The sequence below is a fragment of the Protomyctophum bolini genome, assembly GCF_963924005.1.
Source record: "Protomyctophum bolini genome assembly, chromosome: 18".
Classification (NCBI taxonomy): domain Eukaryota; kingdom Metazoa; phylum Chordata; class Actinopteri; order Myctophiformes; family Myctophidae; genus Protomyctophum; species Protomyctophum bolini.
This window is the reverse complement of record NC_137879.1, coordinates 26,131,564-26,149,292: the sequence shown is the minus strand read 5'-3', so window position 1 is coordinate 26,149,292 and position 17,729 is coordinate 26,131,564. Positions and strand designations below refer to the sequence as shown.

Here is a 17,729-nt window from a genome sequence, read left to right as displayed (position 1 = left end):
GAGTAGATGCACTGCTACGGATATATATTATATATATATATATATCCGTAGCAGTGTGTGTGTGTGTGTGTGTGTGTACTTTTAATGTACTCTTCATGGCCCTATGGCTGTCCACTCTCTCTGCTACCAGAGAGCTACTGCAGCTCTTTGCATGGGAGGGTAAACACTGTTGAATCAACTCCCACGCTGCTGACAAAGACAGCATGTTAGCTGCCCAGCCTTGAGGTCGTGCTCTTAAAAACTTGTCCATATGGGGTTCTCTGGACTTAATGGTAGCATGGCCGAACCAAAACAAACAACAACCTGGATTCACCTGCCTTAACGGCACCTCTCCGATGTCGAACGCTTCGCTAACCACACCTGTTTAGCAAAAATCAATCAATCAATAGAAAACTTCCAGTGCCAAAATGTGCTTGACTACCACGGCCCTTAGGTAAAATAAAACAAAACAAAAAACTGACTGCATGCGTTAGTCACTGTGATTTGGGGGTAAAAGACAAAAAGAAAAAAAGTCTACGTACTTTTCAAGTTAGTCAAAGGCATCCATTCACCAGGCTTCACAGGGGAATGAGGTTAGGACTATAGCCTTGAGAAAGGTTTTTTATTTTTATTTTTTGATAGGAAGGCAGAGATGAAGCTTGGTCTTTCTGCCATGAATGAAGGAAGGAGAGAGCGGGGGAGGGGGGGGGGGGGGGGGAAGGGTGAAAAATAAGGGCAGAGAGCGGAGGGTTTACTTACAACGATGTGGGCCGGTGACGGGGACCTGGCGTCTTTAAGTGCTTGTCTACTTTGGAGACCTCCTCCTTGAACATCTAACAGCGGCCATTTCATCTGTAGGTACTGCATGGTAGGGAAAAACAAACACAATGGAGGGGAGGAAAGAAAGAAAGAGACAAAACATGTTAACAATGCAGAAAGCAAAAAAACAGACAAAACGTGTGTGTTGTGTTGACATTCTGGCCCTCTGCAAATGAGGGTTGGAAAAGCTCAAAAACATGGAACGGACAGAGAGACCCTAAATAATGACACATGGAGTATGATTGGCTTGGCGGCATGCCCCTGGGTGCACAGTGTCCAGCATTACTTACAATTGTAAGACAATACTTGTCTTAACCAGAGCGACGTACAATAAGCAAGGTAAACGCATACATCAAGTGCAGAGAGACAGTGTAGTGCTTCTCAGTAAATTAGGATCACGGGTAACTCAAGACCCCTAGCATCAGTCTAAATAACTACCATTAAAAAAAAAATCTGTACATTGAAACTATTTAACAGTTAAATAATGAACATTGTTTAAATAAACAATGCGAGTAACAAAAACATGAGAACAAAATGACCAAGGCACACATACAGCGCAGTACTAGCAGTGTGTCGCGATGCAACGTGAGTGGGGAACATGAAGATGCTAAGTACGTAAGTCAGTGGATGTCTGGTTCAAGAGTCAGGAAAGTTTCAAATGTCAGGCGGCTCTTTTGGGAGCGTGGTGGGGGTGAATTGGATGCACACTACGCAATACTGTAGATTACTGCAGTGGTTTTCAATGTGCGGCCCGGGAACCCCCAGGAGGCCCTTCCAGGGGTGTCCCCAGACACACACTGTAAGGAGTACGTTAATGTCCATAATTCAATCAACTTATTACAATTCAATATATATATATATATATATATATATATATATATGTATGAGTAACCATTCTAACAATATGTCAACACCTATGAATATACGGCATTTCTCATGTCCTGTTATGAGATTTAGAAAACTGCATTTACTTCCAACTAAAAACATCTGTTCCGGGGTCTATAGGACAGATTCATTTGAGATGGGGATGTGGACTTATCAAAGCCAATTTGGGGGTCCGTGAACATGATTGACAATAATGCTTGGAAAGAAAGCCTCATGCACTACTGTACACTACTGTACACTGCCTACGTGTTTTAAGATGACCTAATGCCATTAAATGTGACTGTTGTAGGGTAAGTGACTTTTATTGGTGGCAGCCTGAGAGCTCATAAAAATAAAATAAAACGTTGAACTGTGGAATCTCAACACTGCTCTGTGACTCAACCTACTGACTGCTCCCATAAATGATTGACTTGGCCTTTATCGCACGCACGCACGCATGCACGCACGCACGCACGCACGCACGCACACAGACACAGTGGTCATGAGAAACATCTGTGTGTGTTTTAAGCTGGGTGGAGCGCTGATGACATGTACAATGTGGATTGCTCTAAAAGGCGAGTAAAGCACATTCCTTTGCACGGGAGTCAGTCTCATCTCCATACATTCATCCACAGTTCAGTCAAGTCTTGGGAGTGTGAACGTAACTCTGGAGGATATAAATGGACCTGTGAAAGGGGGTAGGTCACGACAGAAAAGGTAGCCAAGACTTGAGGCTATCGCGCCTAAATGTGGCGCGAATCCCTCTTCCTGTATAGACAGACATCCTGGAAGGATGAGGTTATATGCCATTGTCTAAAAGCACTGGTCCATAGACGCAGGTGGTCCATGGGAAAATGTTTAGAAAAATATGGATTGTACCAAAAAAATATATATTTCAAGTCCCGATCCCAACAGCCTTTGCTGCGTGTCTTCCCCACCATCTCTCTAACCTACTGTACATAAAAAAGCCAGAAAAAATATCTTAAAGAAAAAATAATAAATGAATGTGTTATGCCTGCTTACTGTGTATAATAAATGGTGATGCAGATGATTGCTCCAAATATGCTAGTGACCCAGAGCAAAAAAAACGAAGGTTGACAACCACTGTCTTTAACTATACGAGTTGTTGTTGCTAGCTTTTGTTTAGGGCTGTGCTCAGACTTAATTCTCGGCCCAGTGATCCTTCGGTGGCAGCGTTCCGCTTATCAATGTCACGGCCACCTAGTTTCAAGGCATAGAGAGGTCACAGCCGCTCTTTGAGCCCTGCGAGGCTCGTGGCATTAGCTAGGTTACAGAGAGGTCGAGGGCCTGAAATTGTCCTCATTGCAAGGGAAAGGAAATAGAACACACACGCGAGCACACACACACGCACACACACACACACACACACACACACACACACACACACACACACACACACACACACACACACACACACACACACACACACACACACACACACACACACACACACACACACACACACACACACACACACACACACACAGGAGGATGAGAGACCTTTGGAAAACTGCTCACTGCAGTTCACTATTAATCACATAGCTCTGACCGTCTTGTCAAATAAGTTCATCTATATTTGCATGCAAAATCAAACTTGTGGCTGCATTGGCAAAGCTATTTTGAGACTGTGGACAGGAAGTCGGTAAAAAAGAAGCGAAAGGAAGTCAAATACTGCTCATTGAGAGACTGTAGTAGAGGCAAGGGAGGAACAAACAGGCCAGAGGAAACGCTACCTGTGATCAACACACAGGACGCAGTGGTGGAAGAAATACTTGTTTTTTACCACAAAATAGAAGCACTCTGTTACAGGTAAAAGTTCTGTATTCAAAAAGTACGAAGTATGCAGAATGACCCATTTCACAATTTCTCCAAATCTGTAGAAAATAGCCCATCTCCAAGCACACAATTAGTCTACAAGCTCACCGAGCGTTGCACAGCAACACGCAGTGAACTTGTAGATTGGCTATTTTCGAATATCTAGTTTAAATTATTATAAAAGTATGTATTGTGATGATCAAATAGTAGCCCCTGCCTCAAATAGCCACCCGGTTCCTTTTAAACTCGTAGCTAATGTCTTCAAATACAACTACAATATTTGCCTGTGAGATAAAGTGGAATAGAGGTATAAAGTAATCAACGTAGGGAAATATACAATTAAAGCAAACGTAGTAGTAGTATCCTGCAATTGTGCTGGTGTGTACTGAGTTACTTTCCTCCACGGGTCTATTTGTCAATCTTGGGACCACCACAGGAGCTGGCACTCAGTAGCCCAAAGGACCACCACAGGAGCTGGCACTCAGTAGCCAAAGGACCACCACAGGAGCTGGCACTCAGTAGCCCAAAGGCCGAGGCATGAAAAATGGATGCGGTGTAAACTCCACATGAAGAAGGCTCCTCCTTTATTAAGCTGCTCTATAGCACCGCGGACCCCCTGCGAGAAAGGTTCTGACGAGTCAACCTGGCCTCGGGAACCTGGCCTCTGTGACGCATGGGATATAAAAACAACTGGGAAAAGATTCAAGCATCCTACATAAAAAAAACAAAGCCAGATGGGCCCCAAACGATGCAGCCATCCCATTGTGCTTCTTGTAATTCGTGGCACAGAATCTTTCCAAATGGGGGTCAGCGGCCCTAATGCATATCAACTCGGGGTCCTTGACAATGTTTAAGAAAAACCGGGCTAATTATAGCTGGCTTTCTGCAAACAACTTGACTCCTGATATCCTCTGTCAACCCCAACTTGTACTCTGCTGGTCGTCTACAACTTGCTCGCTTGAGTATGTAGATCGGTTCAAATAAATATCACGAATATTTCAAACTTTTGCCTTGATTGCGTATAATGAACAATAAAAAAATATATTTGTACACCACAATTGAACAACAAAGCATAATGGGTTAAGTACTTAATCATAATTATTAGGCCTGATTGTTTTTGTTTTTTTAAAATTTTTAGATTTTGCTTCTTGATTATCCGAATAACATACATGAGCAAGATTGAGTCATTGTTATTGTTTCTAAACATCGATTCGATATATTTGCGGTTACTTGCCCAGCCCAGTTGGGTCTGTGTGTGTGCCTGCGCGCATGTGAGTGCGAAGCATGCCCACGCGTGCGTGCGTAACGTGTCTGTGTGCGTGCGTAACGTGTCTGTGTGCGTGCGTAACGTGTCTGTGTGCGTGCGTAACGTGTCTGTGTGCGTGTAGCAGCCCTTCCTGAGACGGGTCTAAATCAGTGGTAATTAGCGGAGAGCTCACAGCGGGGTGCCCACAGGCGGCGCGGGCTGGAGGGTAGTTATTGACTCAGCTCCCCGGCCCTTCTCCACACTAGCACCACTCCTTTACGACTGCCACAAGGCCTTTACTGCGGAAAAGAAAAACAAATGGCTTTGTTTACGCTTGTTTGCACGTCCTGAAAGTGGGGAGGGGAGGGAAGAAGGTCATAAAAGCGCCAGTCTTGTTTTGTTTTATGGACCCCCCACATAGGGTATTAAGTGCTATGACGAGTATTTGTGGGGATGGAAGGGGGGGTGGGTGTTACAGAGTGACGGGGCTGCTGCTGTCATCTATGAGGTAATTCAACACGCCATCCATCCATGCCAGAGGACAGGCCACCGCTGGGTTAGGGGGTGGTGGGGTTCAAATTCAGATTTCCCCCCAGTCATGGGAAAATTCCTGCCCAATTGAAGGCTTCTATATGCACAGCCTGGCGATTGTCCGAGTTGGGCGCACTGTATGTACGCAGAAATGTGTGAATGTGCGAGAAATATTCAGACACAACTGCAGCGGGGAGCCCTGGAGTATGAGGGAATGACGGGACACTCATTCCATACAGGATTTTCTTCCCCCGCCCCTGAGCTTGGTTAGAGGGGAAGGTGAAAGGTGACACCCTGGAGTGTGGCACTGAGTGTGTGTGTACATGTGTGTGTGCGTGTGTGTGTGTGTGAGAGAGAGAGGTGGGGAGAGAGAGAAGGTGGGTGAGAGAGAGTGGCAAAGAGAGAGAGAGGGAGGTAGAGGGTGGGTCAGACAGACAGAGAGAGAGAGAGTGAGAGAGATGGAGAGATAGAGAGATAGGAGAGGAGAGGGCGGGAGAAAGAGAGAGTGTGTTTGTGCACAGAAACGCATGCCCCAACAGGCGTCTCTCCACTTTAGCGCTGCTCTTGCAAATGTTCTCACAGGCTAATCTCTCCTGCAGGTTTTACAAGCATGCCAAGGAAAACGGAGCCCTGGCGAGCGCCCCTCCCCTCCCCACACCCCCTCCCCTCCTCAGCCTGTCTTCCTCTTCGCCTCCCTCCCTCCCTCACAGCCGCCCCTGCTGACGGACGCGCCGCCTGGGCTTGAGTAGACCGTGACCCTTGACCCTCCTCTCTGCTTGCTCCGGCTGCTGCTGCTATGCACCCCCCCCCCCCCTCCAACACACACACACACAGAGCCCAAAACTCTCCGTCCCGTTACGACGAGGGGCCCCCCTGGTAACTCAAGAGCTATTCCAATGTGACAAATTGCTCCGGAGTTCCAGGATAACTCTCTCTCTTTCCCTTCCTGCCCCCCCCCCCCCCCCCATCCGCACTCCCACCCCCCCCTCCCCCCCCCCCCCTCCTCTAAAGAGGACGTGCTCCAGCTCTGGGCTTGTGCGTTACAGACGTACCCCGTCCCTCTCTCCTACACCCCACCCTTCCCCTTTCAGCCCTTCAACCAACCCTTCCCATCCCGAACGTCTCCCCTCGTCGTCGTCCCCCCCCCACACACACACACACACACACCCTAACCCGTTGTCCCCCTCTATCCCGGCCCCCCTGCACCCCCTCCGTGGCTGAGCAGCCCTCACAATGGGAGCTGAATGACTCAATTGTCTCTGATGAACTAAAAGACAAGGGAGTCCTCAAAAAAGCACGCAGAGGGATGAACTCTCTCTTCGTCTCTCTCTCTCTCCCGAGTCTCTAGAGCTTTCCCATAGTGCCAAGCACAAGGGGGTGGGGGTGGGATAAAAAGTAAAAAAGTAGAGGGTTGTTCTTCAGAAAATGCTGCAAGGCCCACCGTATTCCATCGGCACGAGGAGTTGCTCCACAGTGTCTGAGTGGCGGGCTGCAGCGACAGCATGATGTCACTTATGTCTGGGATGGGGATATGGCTGGGCAATATAACAACCCAAAATAATAGGATATTAAAAACAAACAACTTGACTTAATATTGCTCATCGGATATCAGTGAATCCACATAAAATATACTAGACAAAATCAATTAGTCTGATTAAACACTTAAGCCCTATACTTATAACGTAAACATAGTGAAAATTGCAGATATAAAAGATCTCAACCCGTCGCGCGCAAATTAAATTATGATATTGATTTGAAGTAATATCACCCAGCACTCGTCTGGAAGTCCGCATAGCAGCTAACTGTTGTTACTTATTCAACTGGCATGTTAGGTACAGAAGCAGTTCGGGCCAAAAACACACATCTTTTCCTGCTGGCTCAGTTACCCACCCAGAAGAAACAAAGCGCCATTCCGCGGTCTTATCAAAGATTTACCGAACATCAATACTCGCTACCGTACCGTACCCCCTCCCCAAAAGGAAGAACATGAAAAAAATCTATATAGGAACTTCCTCATAAATTGTTAAGTGTGGATTATGGGGAGACACAGGGCGAGAGTGTCTGCGAATCCACGAACCATCTGATGTGTTCATCACATCGTAGCCCAGCGATAGGCTACTTTCAATCGCTCGGCATGCCTATGTTGAACATGTCAGTTATTAGGTGAGGGGACAATAAAGGAAACAATTAAAAAAAACTACTTTGTGACCGCCGTATGACGAAATATAGGCCTACAGGGCTCAAGTGGTTAAGAGCAGAGGGCCTCTGAGCGACTGGACAAACTCCATAATGTGCTTAGCGTGTCCACTCCCCCCCCCCCCCCCCCCCCCCCCCACTTCCACCCTCGTGCCCCCTCGACGGGGCACGAGGGTCCACTGCCAGCAAATGCTGGGCATTCCAGCCACGTCAACAATGAGGCAGGAGGGGGGTGTGTGTGTGTGTGTGTGTGTGTGTGTGTGTGTGTGTGGGGGGGGGGGGGCATATGGATCGTGGGTCTAGCTCTAGAGTCCTGCAGATCCAGGAGCCCATCTGTGGCCAAGGAGGTCACCACATAGAGCAGACATGGATAGCATGGTGTGTGTGCACACACATTGCACACCCCATATACACACACACACACACACACACACACACACACACACACACAACCCCTGTGGTACATGCATACTTACACGCACAGAAAGCAAACACACACACACACACACACACCTGAACAACATATGCTCACCCACATTCTGCCCCTCGCCATTGTGCCCAGTGACTCCCCGGGCACGGCGTCCTGGGACTGGACTGACAGCTTGCAAAGTAGACCAACTCGCACAGCTACCTTAAAAAGGCTGCCATTTAAGGTTAGTCACAGGAGCCCATTCAAAGTGGTGCACGTGGCGGTTCATAAGCCCTACTTTGTTGTATGAGGAAGAGCGAAACTAGCCAATGTACATGCTCGCTAAGTTGCTAACACTAACAAACTGGAGGCTAATGGCTAATGCTGCTGGCTAATGGCTAGCTACCTAAAAGGTGTTCAGACTTGGAGGGTTAGAGCGGCGCAATTACATACAAAGTCAATGAAAAGACGAGAATTGCGTGAACGGAGGCAGCGCGTCCTGCCGCGGTACAAACGGGATGAACCGAGGTGAATATATATATATATTCAGGTCTGAAGTGTATAGATCAGTGGTCGCTCATGGTCTTTCCACTCTGAGGTAAATGATCCACTTAAGCCCTATATACTGTACGAATAGCGACAATAGCCAATCTACAAGCTCACAACGAATCACATACAGTAGACACGTCTGTGAGCTTTCAGATCTGTTATATTTGCCATTTAACAAACACAAAACGTTTGGCCTATAAATACATGCCCAAAATAGGGACCCCAGGTTGAATGTTCTTCAACGATTAAAATCCACTCGGTTTAACTGAAATTATTGTTATGTCTTCTTTATTTATACCATAGCTGGCCGAGTTACAGATGGCCAATTTATTGGGACGTGCGGGGTGAGCTCTAAACATGTGCTTACACAAACGCATCGAGCGTTGGGGGCAGGGATGGCAATTTTCTGTAATTGTGGAAAAGGAGAAACTTTAATTCAATCCAGACCCCTTTTGAAACCCCCCCTGGCCAAACAAGGGCTGACACACAGACACACACACACACACACACACGAGCAACTACATGACCGAGGGGACAACATATGATGTGTCACGTTTCGCAAGAAAGTGAAAACGTAGCAAATATTATATTGCTTCAACAGTGAGACGAGCGTGCACAACACTGGGTGAAAGTTAGTGGACACAAGAGGGCCCTTTTCATGACTGCTTTAGTTCTTCTAATACACATTTTATGAGAAAATATGAAAACCAAAAAAAACAAACACAGACACATGCACGCACACACACACACACACACACACACACACACACACACACAGACGCACCCCACCAGCTCTGATAGCCAGAGGCGTTTTGCAACCAGGAAAATAAAAGTGCAATGTGGGAAGCCCTGGGGTTTGTGTGCCCCGGGGCGGGGAATGGGGGTCCGCTGGGCCTGTATTTACTCCAAAGCCAGAACCGCTGGGGGGTTCCCCTGGCCCTGACAGCGCAGGGGCTGCCGACCCGCTCCAAACCCCCCCTACCCTCCTACCACTCCCTCTCTCTCCACCGTCAACCTCCACCTCCAGCCCAAACTCCCTTGCTCTCTCCCTCTCTCTCCTCTCCTCTCAGACAAACTAAACCTGACACATTAATAGTTTTTTTGTTTGTTTTTTTGCTGACAGGGAGGCAGTAAATGGTAAATGGACTACATTTATATCACATTTCTTCCCCAGTCTTTCCGACCACTCAAATGCATTTTTCTTCACATTCACCCAGTCACACACACACGCCACAATGGCGGAACATGGCTACACATTGAGTGTATGTATGCAACAAGGCACCACTCTGCTCATCAGGAGCAGTTATAGAGGTTGAGGGTCTGCTGTTGAGCGTTTGTCTTGCTCAAGGACACTACAGCAACGCAGCCAGGAAGAGCCAGGGATCAAACCGGGGAACCTTCCGGCATCCAGACGGCCGCTCTGCTTCCAGAGCCAATGCTGCCCACGTTAAGTCCACTCCACACATGACCTCTCCCCTCCCCCGACCCGAGCACACTGTCCCTGCTGCACACTGTTCCATCTGTCAGTGGAAACGAGTGTTTCAAACTGCCAATGTTGGCAGTGATTTTGCACACTTTACAGTTTAACAACACTGCATTACTTATACTTAGTAGTACTAGTAGCACCTTACATTATTATGCTTGTTTGAAACATTGTTTGTAGTACTACATTACTTGTAGTACAGTCTGGCAGAATATGTGGCAACAACATTTCACTGCACAACACATGTATGAGCATGTGACAAAACCTCTGAATGGTATTCAGGTTTTGTGCTCTTAAACCTAAAGAACCGGTGGTGGGAGAGGGGTTGGTTTAGGGGGGCAAACACTTAGGTTTTATAATGGCTACGTTTTTTATGACTTTCTTTAGATACATAATACTGTATGTCCATGAACTCTCCAGCCAGCCTTATCGCGCCTGTTCTGGAAGTTGACTGCACTCTCTTAAACACAGGTTCATGAGATAAGTGTGGTCTTGCACCGACACTGTTTACTTAGCAGGTGTGGACAAATGTACTGTTCAAACAACCAGCTGATTGGACGGAAACTTTTCAGAGGATTGCACAATGACCGACTGGCACCGAATCCCATAAATACAACCCGAAGAACTGGAGAAAATAAAATGTACGCCAGCAATGCATTGTGTCCCAAGCGGTCGGGCAGTCAGGAGCTGATTAAAGGGTTGAGCGTCGACTCATTTGAGAAGCCAACTCTAATTCCGTGGACAACGGGCAGACCACAATAACAGCGGCACAAAACCTCAGGGCGTGCATTCTCTGAGGGACGTGTGTGTGGGTGACAATAGGCCCGGGGCCTTACGAAACACACCAGCTACTTCTCAGTGGGCCTCAGAAAGTAAACAGCGTTCTGTTTCTGAGTCACGTCCCCCCCACCCCCTCCTTTCCCTTCTCCCTCTCCCTGTGTGTCATTAAGGGTATCTCTGTGCCGTGCTATAAATAGTGACAGGGGAGGCTGAGGGCCAACAGTATCCTGCTAGCCTCCCGTCAGGCCCCGCTAATGAACAGGCGCCCAAGCGTCTTTAGCGCCAGGCAGACCACGGGCTGGGGCTCCGCTTTCAGGTGCTGCCGACTGCCTGGGCTTTCAGTTTTGCAGTTTTCAGATCGTTCTCCCATCTCTGTGACTTTTATTAAGTCTCACAACACAAGAAGCCATACACAGAGTCTGGAACACCTTGACTGGCTGGTTGGAAGTACACTAGCCTACAGTGGTATACTGTACTGTATGTGCAACCTGCCGGCCCGCTTTCAATAAAACGTTTGCCAATCAGCAGTCATAGCAGTCTACAGACGAGGCCGTATAGCTCAGTGGGAGAGGGCTGGTGGGCCGCTAGGCAGGGGGTCACATTCTGGCCCTTCCTGGTTGGAGTCTGGTACACACTGACCTACTTTCAGGCTACACGATGCTGGGCTGCAGGCCTAGGTGTGTCTGAGCCCCTTACGCAAGCCCAGGCCTCAGGTGGTAGAGGAAGGGGTTGGGCAACTCACACACACACACACACACACACTCTCACACACACATGCACACACACACAGTGACACACAATGCTTACTTTTGTTAGCAGGGTTAGGGGAGTGTCGAGAAGAGTTTAAAAAGGTGAACGGCTGCTGAGGGACCTCTGCATAGGAAAGGAATAAGAAAAAGAAGCCAATTGCGCCCACGTTCTGCTGGAGAGCACAGCATTTGGTGTTGCGCTCGGATCAGGGCTGAACGCTGCCCTTGATGTCAGGGAGTCTGGTTTTGTTCGGTGCCAATTCACTATGAATTAGTTAAACGCCGGACTGCATACGAGGAGGCTAAGGAACATGCCTCGGGGGAGAGCGCGTGTACACTCTGAGGCTTCAGAAAGGTTTCTGAGCACCATGCACCATCACACACCTCCACCTACACATTTCTGTGTAGGTAGGTGGTAGGCATTATGAGCAACGCAATGCATCCGTGCACACAGGCGGGCAATTAATCTTCACAAAAGAACAGTGCAAACCAAACATAATTATACATAATACACACATCTTAAAGCAGGACTGCTTCCATATTCATGAGCTCTGTCCACAGGCGAGCCCAAGTCCAAGGGGTTGTTGGGGTTAGACTCAAAACTCTCACTTTCACCTGCTAGGATCTCATTTTGGGTTGAATCCGTTTGAACTTCTAGTGTTGTCATAAGGACAGTGATTTACCATGACACATGGCGCACACACACACACACACACACACACACACACACACACACACAGGGGTGCAGCGGGTTTGCCGCAGAGATTAATGAATAAATAAGTAATAAGGGGCTTGGATATTGAGGCTCATTAAAATGAGAGATGCTTCCATGACAATAAGGACCCTGGGAGGGCTGGGGGAGGCTGGGGGCCAGCGTGGGTGACTCCCCCTTCCACCCCTCTCCTGTGCCCCCTCTGACCTGACCACGGTGCCCCCGTCCCTCACCTCCAAATCAACCCTGCCAGCAACTCCTCACCCATGCCCTCCGCACCCTCCTTCCATACTGCATGTCATGCAGGAGCACATACACACCGCAGCCACACATACACACACACACACACACACACACACACACACACACAGGCTAAAAAAAAAAGAGCACAACACACACACACAACGCGCACGCACGCACGGGCGAGGAAACACACAGACACATACACACCTCTCACGGCTAATTACCACTTAACTCAATCACATGGTGATCCGTCCGTACCCCTCTGCCTGCCCGCCTCCCCCGCAAAACAAACGTGGGCACATGAGCCAATTATTGATGAATCTTTAATATGGTGTTTTACAAAGTCCCCATCTCATTTCCTACTGTCGAGAGGGCGATTATTCTTCTCGGAGAGGAAAAACAAACAGTGAGCCAACAGCAGCTGAGGGGATATTTATCGCAGATCTTTCTTTAACCACACTTTCATCTACGATACAGCTGCCACGACTGGTCCGCGCAATCAATTATATAGGCTAAGTTTGCAGATTTGCATATTCATGGCAGCCGCAATTGTTTGTTTTGAATTTGAACGCATCCCTGCCAATGCCAAAAACCCACGCCACGAGTTGAGTGTGGCAATGACACTTCCAAAATGGTCCAACAACTCAGAGCGACGGAATGACAGCGACAGCAGGAGGGCAAGTGCTGTTCGCGTGAGGTTATCTAGCTAAGTAGCACTAGCTACTGCCAACATGGATGTCACAATTAGCAGCATGCTTAGAATAACCATGATGTGCCTTGTACCGCTAATGCTTAGGGATTTACCTTAAGTCGGCCATAAATGGCAAGTACAATTTAAATCTTTCTGCCAACGAATACAGATTAAAAATCGAATGAAATAATCAGAACCATTAACTTTCGTCATCAACTATAATTAGCTGTAATCTAATTAGACTAAAGTGGCAAACGTTTTGGCAGCGAGAAGCTCCGATGAAGCAGCGAGATGATGTCTTAACATTTGTTGCTTCTCCGGCTGCCTTCCTTCCATCCCTCCGCCCGGCAGCCCCTGTACCACCGGTGGACAGAAATCCCACGCCGCGATAGCACGTCAATAATGAGCCGAGGCCATCTATTGATCAGCCTAATTTTGCATCTATTAGCTGGGGAACGGCTTGCACCGGGGGCGAGGGGAGCCGGGCGCTAACACACACCGCCAGGCTTGGATGGAGATCATTACAACTGATGTTTCACACACGCTGTGATTGACATGGAGATAAGGTAAGAGACAGACTCGGCTCGCCCGCCTCCCAGCACACTGGGCTAATGATACGTGTGCTGGTGTGTGTGTGCGTGAGCCAGTGTGCGTGTGCGTGTGTGTGTGTGTGAGACCATACTTGTGAGGACCAAATGTCCCCTCACAAGTATATAGTAGAATGTGATGAAAGTTTTTTGTTTTTTATGGTTAAAATATATTTTCAGAGATAGTATTACAGTTAGAAAATTAGTCAGGTTGGTGGTTACTGGTTAGGTTTAGGATTGAACAGAAGTCAGGTTTAGGGATTAGATATAGTTAGGCCTGTTTTGCACTTAGTTGCGTGCTGGTCTTACACACCAGAAAATAGCACACAATGAGTCGCAGGTTTGTAGATCTGCAATATTTTCGGCTTTAGGATTGTGGTTAAAAATGGCATATAATAAAAACATAAAATCAGTCTTAAAATGTTGATGTCCTGGCCTGGGCCATGGCTCAGTGGTTCAGGCACCTTGGCTGGTAATCCAGTCTGGCAGTGTGCCGCGGGTTCGACTCCCGATCCCGACGGCCTTTACTGCATGTCTTCCCCCCATCTCTCTCCCCATGTCCTGTCAGCCTACTGTCTGTCCCTCCATAAAATATATAAAATAGATTTAAAATGTTGATGTCCTCACAAGTATAGAATACAAATGTGTGTGTGTGTGTGTGTGTGTGTGTGTGTGTGTGTGTGTGTGTGTGTGTGTGTGTGGTGGTTGTGTCTATGCAGAATGAAGAGTGAGCACCGGGGAAAGAGAGAGAGAAGAAAAGCAGGCCACACGCCTTTTACTAATTGGCACAGTCAGACAGGGAAGCTCATAAAAGAGAAGAGAAAGCTCAGAGCGGAGGTTGGTTGGAGCTTCAAGTTCAGGCCATTTAAATATAGTTACGTCTCTAGCCCACCTGGCGTCAGCCCACATTGCATCTGATTATTTCATGAATTTGGATAAATCTTTGCCTTTCAAATCCGAAAAATTATTCCGCCGAGGACGGCTAGAATGTTCACCGTGAGAATTCAGTTGTAGTTTTTTATTTTTTTCCACAGGTTAGCCTGATAACCTGATAGTTTTGCACATCCTATGTCAATGCAAAAAAGGAAAAAATAATAAAAAACTCCTCCCCTTAACGCATCTTGACAGCTCTCTCTCAGATCTGGGCGAGGCATAAGAGGGGGGGTGGAGGACGGCTGCATGTACGTATGTGCGCCGTGTAGCAAAACAATATGGAGTGATCCCCACTTCCACCGGCGGTGCTTCAACGGGGCCTGCCGTGGCATTGATGCAACTGGCTGCAATTCGGGGGCCGCTGCGCGGTCTCCATGCACACCCACATGCACGCACACCCCCCGCACGCAGAGAGATGGGAGCAAAACGGTGCGATGGCTTAGCGGCGCTTGGATCATTATGGCCATATGTCCAGATATCCAGTCGGAGGTCTGACTTTGTGGCATATACTGTATATGCTATGGAGGTGAGGTCGAGTAAAGAGGGGGGGGGGGGGGGGGGGTAAACCCACAAATTGTGTGTTTTCGTCAGCTGAGGAGATGCAGCGAGGAGAAAAAGGGAGCGTGTGTGTGTGTGGGGGGGGGCATGGAAGTAGGAGGAGAGAGAGTGAGAAGGGAGGAGGGTGGAGGAGGAGGAGGGGGGGAGCCCTCAGCCAAGCCATCAAGTTGAACATTGAACTTCACAGTAGTAGCTGCCTTTCTCTGCCTCTCCGTTTGATGTTACCTCCAAAGCAAAGGATCAAAGGCTTGGAGTGTGGCGTGGGGAAGTCCCAGGCTCTTACCCTGCCAGCCTGTGATATATGCAAAAGTCTACGCCAAAAAAAGAGAGAGTGAGCGAGCGATGTGCAGGAGAGGGAGAGAGAGAGAGAGAGAGATGCATGGAACGTGGTTAAGTAGCGCTGGTTTCGATCGTAATAAAACGCTGGGGAATGATGATGCAATCAGCCTCCTTGTTTTACTTGCAGTATGACGTAGAGAGAATTGCAGTGTGCGCGTGTTTCACAGAACTGGCACTCAGTGTGATACCAACAGAGGCTGCATGGGAGATGAAGGCGAGGGAGGGAGGGGGGTGGCAGTGTTTGTTGCCCTCCCCAATCCCCCCCCACAAACCAGCAACAAGGGACACCCCCCCACCCACCCCCCAACTCCTGCTACCCATGCGCCAACCCCCAGCCAGCGCCTCTCCAACATCAAGGGGGTGAGAGACAGTGTCGTCTGGACATAAATATACAGTGTGCCGCTAAAGTGAGGACTACGGTAAACACAGTGCACATGAAACCCTGGCTGTCTGTTGCTGAAGCGCGCGCGCACACACACACACACACACACACACACACACAAAGGGCTCAGCTGGGCAAAAAGGGTGAAACAGAGGTGTGTTAGAATTGACAAACCTTTGCTACAGACAAACACAACTCACACACAAACACACACGCATGGATGAATGCATGCACGGCTTGCACGCACGCACGCACACATACACAAACACACACACAAACACACACCCTTTCCCCAAGGCTATAGGATTAAGAGGTCCAGCTGGCTGACAGCAAGCCCTTCCTCTTCCCACGTATCCTGTCGATCTCAAAACCCCCCCTTCACCACCTCCTCCACCTCAACCCCTGGTCTGCCAGCCAGGAGGAGGAGGACACAGCAGAACCCGACGTGGGCCGGCCTGGAGCCTTTCTCCTTTCTCCTCCCTGTGACTGCCCTCACACAACCTCCTCTTCCTTTCCTCCAGCGATGCCCACCCCCCAGAACCTGTAGCCTCTCCGGCCGCGCGGAAACCTCACGGAAACCTTCGTTGTTCTGACCTGCCGTGTCACACGCAAACAACATGACATGGCCGCGGTTCGGGTCGTCTGCAACCCCCCCCCCCGGGCCAGCACTGACGGATTACTAATTCTCCCGCGTTACAGATTCCCTATACGAGACACACGGCCTTGAGAGGAGATGGGGAGGAGAAGAGACTGGAGGTACGATATAATGAGCCTTGTTGATGGAGGATCAGGGCTATAGAGAGAAGGAAAGAGTGAAGAGAGAGCAGGAAGGTAGAATATAAAAACATGGCAGGATCTACAGTCGCCCCCTCCTCCTCCTCTAGTCACTCATGTGTCTCATTGTCTGCCACGTGATTATTGCTTTTGGCCGGGAAACCACGGTGAAAATACCTGCATGTAACAATACAAAGCACTTTCGGAGACTATGTTGTGGTGGTTTTCACTGTTGTTGTTTTTTGCATGTGTTTACGCGAGTAAGGCAAAAATTCTATTACTTGCTAACAAAACGGCTCTCTAGAAACCAAACAAACTGGGACTCAAATCAGTCACAATATGCTCACAACTTAAACAATCTGAATGCACTCAGTTGAGGTCAGGAGAGAGAACACGTTTGAGTTTAGTCAAAAAGGAACTGTCTGTCAAACACTAATGTAATAAGCGACTGGATCGATCAGCGGCAAATTTCTTGTCCATGTGACCTCTGCAAAAGTACCGCCACTAACGGTTTTTACACATTATTTAAATATCATTTCATAATGGAAATCATCTGATCGGGCTGAGACATTGCCCACATTTTGTGTCATACGTCAAAAGATATGTCATAGATGGCTGACGTTACAGGCTAGCTAGTGGGCACATGAATTCCAAGACCATTACTTTTACCTCGACTGCAATCTGGAGCAGCAACATAACATTCTTGAAACAGAAACCCCCACAATAACCTCCATGGGCAGCTCTGGAGAGTTGATGAAGTGATTCAAAGTAACATCTTTTCCATTTTGGCTCACGATATCTCCAATATTGACCGGTCTGTCCCGACTATGGGAATAATTATAAATGCATAGCATGAGAATTTAAATGAGTGGCGTGAGTCATTAACGTCCTCCGCGACGAGTGATCAGGCTGAACTTGGGAGACCAAAAAAATCAGGGGGAGGGGGGCGCAGAGGGGACTCAGTTGGGGCACGATAAGGACTCGGGGGGGGGGGGGGGGGGGGGGGTGCTGCTGCTAAAGCTGGGGCTTGGGGCTGCCTCGTCCTGATGGGTAACTAATGAGAGGAGAG

General features: G+C 48.3%; 1 protein-coding gene across 14 annotated transcripts in view; it reads right to left on the bottom strand.

Annotated features, from left to right (window-relative positions):
• Nucleotides 1–17,729, bottom strand: part of tcf7l2 (transcription factor 7 like 2) — a 117,184-nt gene that overhangs the window by 81,066 nt on the left and 18,389 nt on the right. For all 14 annotated transcript variants that reach the window (XM_080788825.1, XM_080788831.1, XM_080788835.1 and 11 more), the window contains exon 4: nt 739–840. In XM_080788825.1, the coding sequence (XP_080644951.1) occupies nt 739–840 (102 nt within the window). The remainder of the gene's footprint in view (nt 1–738; nt 841–17,729) is intronic.